Source organism: Halyomorpha halys, unplaced genomic scaffold, assembly GCF_000696795.3.
Source record: "Halyomorpha halys isolate HHAL.00 unplaced genomic scaffold, Hhal_1.1 Scaffold1965.1, whole genome shotgun sequence".
In the NCBI taxonomy this organism is placed as follows: Eukaryota; Metazoa; Arthropoda; class Insecta; order Hemiptera; family Pentatomidae; genus Halyomorpha; species Halyomorpha halys.
This window is the reverse complement of record NW_027109471.1, coordinates 108,813-122,387: the sequence shown is the minus strand read 5'-3', so window position 1 is coordinate 122,387 and position 13,575 is coordinate 108,813. Positions and strand designations below refer to the sequence as shown.

General features: G+C 35.9%; 1 protein-coding gene across 1 annotated transcript in view; it reads right to left on the bottom strand.

Annotated features, from left to right (window-relative positions):
• LOC106690909 (neuroligin-1) overlaps positions 1-13,575 on the bottom strand; it is a gene marked incomplete at its 3' end in the record, with an annotated part of 131,865 nt that overhangs the window by 25,833 nt on the left and 92,457 nt on the right. The window contains exon 4 of the mRNA XM_014436507.1: positions 7,287-7,562. Within this exon, the coding sequence (XP_014291993.1) occupies positions 7,287-7,562 (276 nt within the window). The remainder of the gene's footprint in view (positions 1-7,286; positions 7,563-13,575) is intronic.

Below are 13,575 nucleotides of genomic sequence, written 5' to 3'. Positions count from 1 at the left end.
CCGCTGTGTCCACCTCGTTCGGAGTACGGTATTCCACAATGGCTGGTAGTGCTTCAGCAACACTCGACCTGTATCCTTTCCAGTCGGCCTCGTGGAGTAGATATTTGCTCGCAGGTGGTGTAGCGGGCGTACCTTCAATGGTGTAGAGCACAGGTCTGTGGTCCGATGGTCCGTAAAGCAGCACTTGGCAGTCCGTGACCGTGTGCATACTTCTAGTCAGGAGAAGGTCGAGTGTTGACGTTGACGCACGAAGGGCGGGACGCGTGCCTAAAGGCATGCACTTCCGGGTGGAAGAGAGACAGCCTGGTCTTAGTGACGTTAGTACCCAGTGGGTTGTTACTACTACACAACCAAGCGGCGTGCCGGGCATTTAAGTCCCCCAGGACAATATCCCGGCTAGTCGCCTGGGCATGTTACAGTAGCAGCTTTACGGACGTGAGACCAGCCCGAGGTCTCCTGTAGACATAGGTGAATTTGTGACGGTGTTTAAACTGTACGTCCACTGTGACTAGATCTCCTGACCAAGACCATGACTCCTTCACGAGCTCCGGGGTGGCAGGCCTCTCGGTATGCGGTGTACACTTGAAAGTACATCCGTGGCGAGGTGGAGAGCATTGTGTCGGTGAGCGCAGACTGATGCTGCTGCAGTAGAAGCTCGATTTCAACCTGCTTCGGTGAGAGGCCTCTGACATTGTAGTTGATGACTAGGTGGTCAGTTATAGTGGCGAGAGAGGATCTTGCCCATCATCTCCATGAACATAGTCACCATGTTCATCATTTGGTCCATACGGGCGCATAGCTGTTCCAGGGCTGGCATGTTAGAGGCATTGGTCACCGGGGCAGGCTGGGTCGACGGCTGTTGTGGCTTCTGGACTGGAGATCCTCCCATCAGTTCAGAGAATGTGACGTCGTTTTGGATCCTCCTGCTGGGTGTCTGTCTTCTGGGCCGCGCTGCTGGTGGTGCTGGGACTTCCCTCTTGGTCCTCCTCCTCTTCAGAAGGTTCACCCGGACAAAGCACTCCTTAGACGTCGCCATATGCCCTTCCTTGTTGCATATGGTACATTTGGGTGGCCCTGTCAATCTTCATCGGGAGAATTCGTGGTTCTCGGAGCACCTAGGGCATATCACAGTGCGGTTGCAATAACGTATTGTGTGCCCATATTGTTGGCACTGCCTGCACTGGACTGGGCAGCCATCCTCTCTGAAGGGGGATATCTGGAAGCGGACATGGTCGATGGCTCCAAGATTCCTAATGTCCGCTATTCTGACGTGGTGTTTCGTCTGCGGTGTTTCCGTGTGCAGCTCTGTTTCTGGTCGATAGCCACTCGGTTGGGTCTTTGTCAGTCGCCGGATCAGTGTGAACCCCGGGAGATTTTCCTGGAGGTCAGTGTCCAAGACGAATCCGTATAGTACCCACTTTTTGGACCTCTTCGTCCCTCGTGGGGCAATGTATGAAACTGGATTAGTCCAGTATTCTTCATGAGCTCGCTGACCTGTTTGTGGTCATTTTCTGTCTCCTGCGAGGAATTATTAATAGTGAATTTTCTAATTCCGATTATCGCCAGCATTTCTTTTACTGACTGTTGGATAATTGGAGGTTGACGTCTCGCCTTGGGCTGCTGGTCCCGCTGGAAGATGCCCCATTTGTTGTGGACCGGAGTGAGATGCCACTGAGACGTTCACGTTCTGCCTCTCTCTGTACGCGTGCTTGGCCTGAGGCACAAATTTCCACCCTCACAATCGCACAAAATTCCTCCTGTACCCTCTTCGCTCCTTTGTTCACGGGGAAATCTTCTGCCATGCGGACGTCTTCAATTCCGAGGTTATCCTGGTCGGGAGATAGGAGAGACATCAGATCAAGGCCACTGCCTCCTGCAACTGCCATGTCGTAGTGGTGATTTCGGTGCCCGGCCAGAGCAAGGCTGCCCGGTACAGTCCTATACAGTGGTACAGCGTTACGGAGGTACAGCGGTATAGCGGTGATAAATGGAGACTGATGATAAATGGAGACTGGTGTTCCACTCTGTTCGCCAGACTGTGTCCAACTCGACGGACTCTGCTCCGACTGTGAGACTGTGAAAAAAAAAAAATGATAGGTTTCATTTTTTCCTGGTCTAGTTGTCCTGCCCATTTTCTTTCACCTCCCCTTAGGGACGTTACCTTTTTTTGAATCTAATTCCTCATTGGCCATAGGTGATAGAACGCCCCCTAGGTGTTTGTCTTCCCTAGGCCCGAGAGGGGGTGGGGAACTTTAACATATCTAGGAAGGGTTTGTACCTGCTTAGTTGGCTTCTGATCCTTCTGCAAAAACTGTGGTATACTAAGGTGTTAAAAGCTCTGATACGGGACCCTATGGCAAATAAACACAGATGTGTGTTTGTATATACACAGGGCCACTCTGAAAGGACCCTATGAAAATATCCTATCTTGGCCAGGTATCGGAACATATGGAGAGAAACCTGTAATTATACAGGTTACACTCGATATTAATCGAGACTTGTTAATATGTCAATACATATCACTAGATTATATCACTTTAGCTGGACTGATATCAACACCTTACAATGCCGCAAGGTAATAAAAGGGAGACTAATCAGTAAAAGTATTTCATGGATTATATATGTATGAGGTGCTTGTTTTTTTTAAGAATGCCACGAAAAAAAAATTAAAGTATTATCATAATCAGTAAACCTTTATATGAACCATTCTGCTTCAGTTCTACATTCCTAAATTGTTTTTTATACCAAAATCATACCAAATTTTATTTTATTGTATATTTTTGTATCATAACAATTGAAAATTAACGAAGTTTATGAAGTTAATAAAATATTTGTTGATCAACTTTTTGATAGTCTATTCTCTTTAGAAATTTAATTGTTTTAACAATAAATGTTGATATCAATCTTGCATGTTGTTGGTAATACAGTAAAATGTTTTTGAAAAATAATTGTATTAGACTTATGGTAGCAGAAGATAGCTAGTACTGAGGAAAGAACCTTTAACAATCGTAAACGATTTTATTATTTTAAAATAATGTTTATCCCGGCTACGAAAAGTTGGAACCGAGATATTGTTGCTTAATTTAGAATACATAATAAAAACATCAATAATAAATTAACTCATATATGAGTTAAAAATTAAAATGCAATAAAAAAATAATATATGTGTGATATGTAAAGCAGTAGACGTATGATGAAGTTAAATTCCTTATATACTAATTTGAAATGATTTAAATTACAGTAATTATAATCTTAAAATTACAGAAAGTCGGTTTCAATACATAGTCTCTTAATCTGGAGTTTAAAAAGGAAAATAATCCAATATTGTTTTAACAAATATATGAGAAAACAATAACAATTCAACTCAAAACATAATAAAGGTCAGTGACTCCCAATGCCAGTGGTTTTGGGAGCGAATGTCACTTGATTTTATAATTAAATGTTTTAATTTAATATATAATATTAGTAGGAAAGTCAGTTTTTTTTTAGTTCAATAATTTACACTACACTTTAATTATTTTCTTTTTACTGCTCATTAATTCAAAGTTTTACTATACTGTAATAAACTATCATTATTGTTATTTTTAGTTTAATTATTATAATATGTAAAAGTATAAAAATGTTATGTGAAATCTTCAGAAATTACTATCCTGAAGTCATCTTAACCCATCTCATCTTTTATCCCCTACTGGAGCGGCCCTCCCCATTCTTTGTACCCCCCGGCCAGCGGCTCCTGGGCCAATATTGTAACCCCCGCCTTCAGCGGACCCAGACCAACCCCTTATAATGCCATATGGCAAAGGAAGGGTACGAGTTACGTTTTTATATACTTAGGTATATATTAATATTGTATATGTGTATATATATATACAACATGTGAATATTGTAAATAGTCATAGATTTAGACCTAGTTTTTAAGATCATTAACTCCTAATTGTGGTATGCCCCAATACCATTAAACATCTCACAGATTAACTCAAATAAAGTCAATACTCATTCCATACATTCATGTTTTAAAATGTAACAACGTTTCAGATAAAAACAAAAACCCCACTACACAGACACTGTTAAACACATAACTTTATTTCAAATAGGCGAATAAACCTTCGCAATTCCTTAAGGTCTATTACTTTGATATTCATATTGATTTCAAGTTTGATCATTAGGGAAATTTACTATTTATTCTATAATCTTTTACGAGAAAAAAAACTTGCCAATAAACCGAAAAATAATCAATAATATCGTCTATAATAATACAAAAAACATTTATAAATAAAAAAAAAACTTCTCTATCTAGCTACTTAAGAGTGATGCTTTATTCGGACGGGAAGTAGCAAGGTGTATTTGACGCTACTTGGCGAAGAAGTTGGGGTGAATGGGTGCAAGTCCTATTGTTCTTATTAAACTTTGCTCAGAAAGGTGTTTCGGCCTTGGCACAAACTGCAAACTTTTCCCATTTCTCAAGCAATTTCTAAAACAAACACATTCTCATATGAATATTTACGGTGTACCTGTTCTGGAAGGTGGATTTCCGCTGACGTATTGCTGACACAAGGAACGTGTGTTGTATCTCTAAGTATCATCTTGTCGTTTGTATGAGAACTATCATGAATAATTTATGTTATATAAATGATTCATAGTGATAGAACTTTGATTAATAGCATAGTTTTTTTTTTTATTCACAAAAGTGTGGCTGTTTATTTAATTAACAATATCTTTTGATTTAAAAATTAGTAGTTAGTAAATAGTTATGTTAAATTCTTTTTGCAGTAGTTTTTTACAAAGAATGTTAGTCTAGGTTTGACTAAATCTATTTTCATAATAATTGAAAAGTTTATTAATCGAATAATTTCCATTTTTATTACTATATTCCTCATTTATGTATATGAGTAATATACATCTTTTGTTCCTACCTTTGCGTGCGCGCTTCCTTTAATTGTTTCTATACAGATTGATAATAATAGTAATAAGAATAAAACAACTCTCGGACAAGTTTCAACGGACCCACCACCCAATATCCTCTAAAGCTTGTCTATACTTACCCAGGAAAGAAAGAAGACGTGGTTTACTAAATATTGAAGAAGGTTGCTGCAAACAGGTAGAGGCCATACGCCATTATTTTCTTGCAAAAAAAGTGGGCAGTAAGTAATAAATGATATTATTTATACCAAAGAATCTTTTTCTTTTTTTACTAAGCTTATGATAAATGAAATCGTGGTGAAACAATTATAAAATCAGTGTCTCAGATATCGAGCAGCATTTCTTAAGTCAGAAGTTAAATTTAGGCATCCAATGTGGGAAATATCCTGCATTTCACATGGAATTACAAACAATCTTGCTCCAGCAAAATGTTGTACCCGATTGGAGAAGAATGGATTCGCTGGAGTATAATAAAAATACGGTTGCCGGATGTACCGAGTTTGATGGGGATGAGAATGAAAGGTGCCCTTGTCAATAATTAGTCCTTCATTTTGTGCAATGGGTTTTTAAAAATTAATTTTATATAGTATTCAAATTATAGCTTTTTTCAATTTGTTATTTTGCAATTAAAATTGTCAAAAACTGATCTTGTTTTTTCTACTTTTATCGTATATTCTTTTTCTCTTGTAATTTCACCACGGTAAAAAGCCTTTTTCTTACTAATTAAAATTATAATTCTGATTTTTTGCACTAATATTGTGCAGCGTAAATCATTGAAAATAGTGTCTAGTAATTCATTTTGTTTCAAAACGAGCTTCATTCAAAATTTCAATTTAAACTCCCAGATACCTAAAATTACAAAAGTAGTGGAACTTCCATAAAAAGATCATGGACGTTACTTCTTTCGGCATAAGTGATCTAAATATCTCAAAATTGATCGGCATGTCAATGGGGAGTTTTTTTCACTCGCTTGATAACTTGAATAAAGCTGATTTTGAGGCTACACCCGTTAATTAGTCTCTTATGTCTAATAAAATAAATAAAGATTTCAGAAGATGACAAGGAACTACGAACTCATTAAAAGTATATGAAAATAGACAGAATCCTTGGTTGTTCTAAGTATTACTGTGTTGTAGCTTCAGGATATTTTTTTAAAAGGATGCCATCTCGTTCTGCTATCGATATCCGATGGCACGTGCTCAGGTAATTTCCATTATATCCTAGGATTTCTCAGAAGCTCATTCTTACTTTTAAATTCTAAAGAGTGCTTTCAATTAGTGATTATCGCTTCATCGAGTAGATTGTTAAAAATACGTTATCATGGGTTTATCGATGATATCCACATTTTTGGGAGATCAAAAGCTGTAGTGCAAGAGACCTTTCTTGTCCTTGATGATGAAGCCAGGAAACTGGGACTTGTTAATACCAACAAAACCAAATATATGATTGCTAGTCAACAAAGTGGCTTTAACGAAGATTTTGTCGAAATTGATCATTGTTCTTTCAAACGAATTGAGGAGTTTGTGTACCTAGGATAACAGGTAAATATCATGTTTTTGCAAAGATAAGGAGACGAATAGCATTGGTGTTATTTCTTTATAGGTGTCCTTATCTTTTGGAACTTTTTACTCATTTATTCTGTTAAAGAATGACGAGCAACAGAATTTTACGTGCGCCAGTCCTGGACTTGACTGAAGGAAAACCCACATCCAGTGACGTTAGTGAAAATTTCACCTCTATCGGAAGTCACATAGTCGAATGCGCACGACCTTGAGCCTGCCCTGGAGTGGATTAAGATTCGCAATGCGACTTCCCAGGATCTGAGGAAGGCTTCAAACCTCGAAAGTTTCACCTTGGAGAGACCACAGAATTCTTGATAAAAATAACCATTTGTAGATTATATCTGCCAAACAGTCATTCCGCAGATATAATTTGGAATTAGGTACTAATATAATATCAGTATCTTAAATAATCTTCTTGGCAAAGCCACCTATATCGGTATGTGCTTAAATACATAGTTCTATCACTACTTATATCCACATACGTTAAAGACACACTCCCTCATTCATTTCTTAATATTTTATACTAAAAACAATACTGATGTCTGCAATAATTCCCTATTTGTCAGACCTTTTAAAATCTTTTGGTGATTTACCCTTTTATGTCGTGTTCTCAAAATTATAATTTTCAGTTTTTTCGAGTAATAATATCCAATTTCCATACATTTCAAAATTGACAAAAAAAAATGCGACATTATATAAAAACATAGTCTGTATACTTTAAGGATATAGAAACTTAATGAAGTTTTCCGCTAAAAACACAATTATCCTTGACAAAAGTTATTAATATTTTAACGGAGGACATACCTGTAAGTGTAGATTGTCTCTCTATCCCTGTGTCTATGACGACTCCATCTACCGACGGTCCAAAGGTCGTTGCGAACTGCGGAGGATCGACAGGGACAGACATCAGAACGGAAAGAGGTCGCTCTCTCAGGCACTTGAGGAGGTGAGCGTGACTCTGCTCCCAGGAACAGTTGGCGTGGCGCGCCAATTGGCGTGCGTACCTCCATGGTTGACGGGCCAGGGACCAGGGGGCGTTCGCAGCTCCACTCATCATGATGGCTCGGTGGAATAGCACTCCTGAAACAGGAAAACAAGTAACATGGCATGAGAATGGTATAAATATATTTATGGGAATTTTTTTAAATTTCTATATTGCATATCGTACTTTATTATAAAAAAATATTAATTTGTATCCAACGGTTTATCAATACATTATAACATTGTTGGTCTTGATAATCGTGATAAAAACATTATTCCTCATTTTAAAAATTATTTTGATATTAAACTGAAAATTTAATTTACTTGAAAATCCAGAGTTGTGTAATAAAATTGGTTTCAGATCTTTCGATTTACCTAATTCCATTCCCATAGGGTGACACACCTTCCGCTGAGGCAGGAACGTAGATTCTGAAGAACTTTATGAAACTCAATCGCTAATAATTACAGGAAAATAACATACGACCACTCTTCAGTTGCCTCTATTCCACAGTTGTTTTTTTTATTTATTAAAGTTTGAATTTAAAATGCTTACTTAATAATGGAAGCTATTAATGTACAAATAGGTAGAGTGTTCCTTAACTTTTTAATTTAATTTCGATATTTCTAAGAAAATAAACGACAATGAAATACAATTTAGTTATTTCCATATTCATACTCATAGAGTTATAGAATTTCTCCGTTTTCCTGTGGCATAATACTGGAGATCAATGGAGTTAACTGAAGTGTTTCACAGCATTGCTAGTTTTCATTTTACGTTTAAAAAAACAACTAATGATAATTGTTGTCCGGATGGGCGGTATTTAAAGGTACAAAAATAGTAAAAAATACTATTTATTAGAAACCTACTTTGCAAAGCCTCATCAGGGCTGAAGTCTGGTGAATCTATAATTAAATCCTTCACTATACTCATTCTACATATAACAGGATCCAGCTCTGATAATGCTCTACTGAGTGAGTTGGAATATTTATTACTGCTAAATAGTTTTTGGATTATTTTATGCACCTTTCTTGACGGACTTTAAAGATAACAATTTAACACAAGACGTTTTTACTAGAAACTAAACTCCATAGTGGCACGACAAACCAGGACGAGAGAGGAGACCCCCTTGCTCAGACCGCTCAAATTAGGTTGGGAGCTAACGCAGTTATTGGCCTGAAAGCTCTTCACGCCATTAGTGACCCGCGGCGAGGTGGCCAAGGCCTTCACGAATTTCCCCAGCAATTTACCAACAGTTTTCTCTTTTTGATCTAAGTAGGTATTACTGAAAAGGGAACAGAAACACTGGTCAGGGATTTCTTCATTAGAGCCGACTATTAAGTAATAATCAGGTTTTATCCACAATTATGCATCCATAATTATCTTCTATTCAGTGCAAAAGTTAACACTAATGATCTACCCGGGGGGCCCGATTACAGGGCTATACGGTCCTATATCTGGTGAGATCCATAAATTGAAAATTATTTAGAATGAATTGAGTATTAAGTAAAATTCAGGGTAGACTGTGCAATTTATACAACAATACACATAGAAACCTTATGACAAATGGCGTAAAAGAGGAGTGTTAAATTAACAACCATATGTTGGCATATGTTGAAGAATATATTTTTCTGGGCCAGTTAACATCATTCACGGAGAGAGTAGCAAAAGAGGTCTAGAGGAGATTGGCACTCGGTTGGAAAAAGTTTTGGTCCCTTAGGCATATAATGAAGGGGAAAACAAGTATTGACCTTAAAAGGCAAGTCTTCGATAGTTGCATTAGCCCAGTGGTCACTTATGGATGCCAAGCGTGGTCACTCACTATAGCTCAGGAGAGGAAATTACAGGTGAGGCAAAATAATATTAGAAGAAGCATTGTGAACGCGAGGAAAAGAGATCGAATAAAAAATGCTTGGATCCAGAAAGAAACAGGTCTCACTGACACACTGAAGATGACAAGATTGAGCAAATGGAAATGGGTAGGGCATCTGCTTCGTTGCGAAGATCACAGATGGTCAAAAATTGCCACAGAATGGACTCCATACGACCTTTAAAGAAGAAAAGGACGTCAAAAGAAAAGATGGAGCGATATGTTCAAGAGGATGGCAGGGCCCTTGTGGTGGAAAGCTGCTAGGGACAGGGATGTCTGGAAGAAAAAAAGGGAAAGAACTGGTCGCCTCCCAATAGGGCTGGTCACCCCGCGAAGTGCGTATGCAGGAAAGGATACAGAAAGATGGAGAGAGGGGAGAAGAAGAGAAAATTGATAGAATTTAATGTTTTGTCAACTATTATGTAAATAAATTTATTTATTTTTTCTCTGTCTTCTTTAAATGTTTATATTATATTTTATAATGATTTTAATTTAATTGCATAAATAAAAAGGCTATTTCATTTCATACATAGAAACAGATGTAGTGTAAGAAATGCACTATGAAGAAGTAATTCAAGATTTCGCTAATCAAAAGTGAAGACCTCCAATAAATTTTTAATCTATTAAAATGTTAAATTTCAGATATTACATAAATTAACGATGTTTTCCTATTATAGAGTTTATTTCTAATAACATTAAGTGGTTCAGATAGTAAATACTCTAATCAGCCCTTATATCTTAAAATGTCCAGGGTCCCCACCTATTCAAAGCCGTTTCTGTTTCAAATCCACATGCACAACAACCAAACAGCAGATTGCCGAAGTATTCACATATTTACTTTATTTTTATTTAGTTAAACTATTTGTAACGTAGAAGATGAGCTTTGGGATCTAGAAAACCAAAAATCGTTTTAATAAAAGTAGACTGAATGAATACCTCATATGTATGTATAGCTTTCACAACCTTTATACCAGCTAGATATATGACTATCGAATCTTAAAGTTTTGAGATTAAATTTTATCATTTTATTTTACAATTTAATAGATCTGATTTGAATCTGGGTCCTTTGGGTTAGTAGCACAGCGCCTCATCTACTGAGGTTCTCTTACTCTGGCTGTAGCAGATAGTTAATAATTATTTAGTTATTACAGCCGTGAGTTCACCCTGTGGGTTAGGGTGCCCTTTTGGAACTCACTTAACCTGTATAAAGTGAGTACCCGTCAATGGGGAAAACACTGGCAGTTCAGCGTAATCTTGTACAAATCACCTTCTTGCACGACCTCTGATTAAATAACAATACTTTCTTACGAAGAACTGAACCCCTAAACCTTTATGGGCTGTTTTTTAATTTTATTTTCTATTTATGATTTGTCGTTGGAGAATAAAATATCATAATGCATATGATTTTTATGAACTTTGTATTACAAAATTGACATTATGTACAATCGATTTGCGAAAAATCGTTACGTAATTGAAGAAAAACTAGTGTATTTTCAGTTTCAACACACACAAATGACATTCAAAATTATTAGATCAAAAATAAATAAGTTATAGTAAAATCATTTTTTTTTTTTTTTAAGAAATGTATGAAAATAATCCTCTTAATAAAAATTTCCTTTTCATAAGGTAGTTATATCATTTATTTTTATATACTTATTATAAACAGCAACGTTGATAATTATCTATTGCTAAAACTGCCTGGAGCGGTGATAATAGATAGTTAATTACTTCGCAAAAGGGTTCACAGTTGAATAAACGATTCGAATCGAAATAATACAAAGCAAAGATAATAATTTATAGAACCGTAGAGGTTCTCTAATGCAAAACATCCTTTTCAAAACATGTAGCCTGTTTTATGAAGAAGCGAGTAGAGAGTACCATCAAGTTTAACTTGTAAGTGAAAAAAAAATTTCTGTTACATAATGATTTAGATAAAAGAAAAATCTTTACTCATCAATTCTTAAATTATAAATACTTTGTTGAATACACCATGGTACCGAAAAATTGTTTTAAGACCCTCTCTCCGTTCACCTAATTCCTAATATTGTATGTGCCCCCTAAATCTTAAAGAGCTAGTCACAGAACTCTCAGGATTTTTTTTAATTTAGTAAAAATTATTCCTGGGTCATAAGAAACATATTCCATTATATTTCAACATGGGTCCACCCTTTTTACTAAAATTATTTTAAATATAAGAAGATGGTCAGGGTTGCGGTCAAAAAGAACTATTTAAAACTATTTTAATGTCCGACGTTTCGCCCCACATTGCAGGACTTCATCAGGGCTGTTCAAAGCGAACGGTTGAACACAACCTCCACCAAAGTGGGGCAAAACGTCGGACATTAAAATAGTTTTAAACCATTTGGTGGAGGTTGTGTTCAACCGTTCGCTTTGAACAGCCCTGATGAAGCCCTGCAAATTGGGGTGAAACTTCGGACATTAAAATAGTTTAAAACTATTTGTTCTTCTTTTTTTGATCGCAACCCTGACCATCTTCTTATATTTAAATCTTTACGGCAACTATATATACATATATAAAATTAGTTTTAATTATTATTTTATTTATAATTATTATTTTAAATTAAAGACTAATAAAGGAAGAATATTCATATTTAGCAAAAGGTTTTAGATTCGAATTCACGAGAATTCAATATGACCACTTAAAGACATAAGATTTTGTGGAATTATGAACTTGATAAATAAATCGGATGAATTTCCAAAAACTAATAAAATTAAATTAAATCTGTACCGCTACAACGATGAAGGATCAGGGGTTCAATACTTTGTAAGGGAGTACTGTTACTAAACCAACGGTTGTCCAAGGAGGTAATTTGGTCAGAATCATGCTTGACTGCCAGATTTTTACCTAATTAAGGGCACCCAATTTAAGAGGCTGGATGGACCCCAGGAGGGCTAATGGCTACAGTGCAACAGAAAACAATTTACTGCCTAGGCGGATTCGAACTCGGGTCCTTAGAGTTAGTAGCCACAGGCCTTATCTTGCCACTACCCGCACCCCCAATAAAATTAAGATCCAATTCCTCCTCAATACCGTTCCCATGTTGTGTACCGTATCCCCTGTTCTATTTCTAATTGTAATGCATTCTACATTGGCGAAACAAAAAATTTGCTTAAAGACCGCATAACCCAGCACAAATATTCCGTCTCCTCCCGTAACTTCATGGCCTCAAAACTATCTGAACATAGCTTAACACTCAAACACTCTTTTCATTTTGACAATACCTCCATACTAGCCTCTGTCCCTAACCACGACAAACGATTACTATCCGAAAGCATTTTTATACAATTAGAAGCTTCCCCAGTCAATCACAAAACATACAAACAGAACATAACCCTAGACTATTCCCAAATAGTTAATTTATTAAAGCACCCATAATTTATTTTATTTTACCTATCATTATCAATTTTATTTTTTATTTTTATTCATATTTTTTTTTACCGTTGGGTTCCATATTTTTAAATATCACTGGTTTTATGTTTTTCTTTTAAATTATAACTTGACTTCTATTTTTATCGTTGGTATTTCATATCAACTGTTGTGTCATAACGGTCTTTCTTGACAATTACGTTTCTAGTGAATCCTTTGTCTGTCCGTAGCTCACTCTGACGAGCATTTCTAAAAATTAAAAAATCAATTAGTTGTAGGCCTACCTTCTACGCCATAACGTGAGTCTCCTTTCTCGTTCTCATATTTCTTACATTATTTTTTCCCATTCTCCATATTCTACCTTTTTCCTATTGTATATATATATATATACACACACATATATACATTTATATTTTTAATTTTAGGTATATAAGTTAATACTCACACTGTAATTCAGATATAAGCCTCTCACTATTTTTCATTGTCTGTCATATTGTTCAATTTGTAGATTCAATTTATTTATTTATTTATTTTTTCAGTTTTTTAGACACTACTTGCATATCTTATATTATACATATTTTCTTAGCTACATGATATTATATTTCATCTTTCACTGTTTTCAATCTACTACCATCTAATTCCACGATTATCAATCAATTTAATTTTTATTTATTTATTTATTTTTTTTACTATTCAGTTATCAATTTTTTATCATTTATGATTCAATTCAATATTTTGTATAATTCTAAATTTGTTTGTATACTATTCCTTTTCAATTTTATGTTTCTCTAAATGTTGTTGTTATCTCTTTTGTTCTATAGCCCTGATGAAGACCTGAACTCAGGTCGAAACGTCG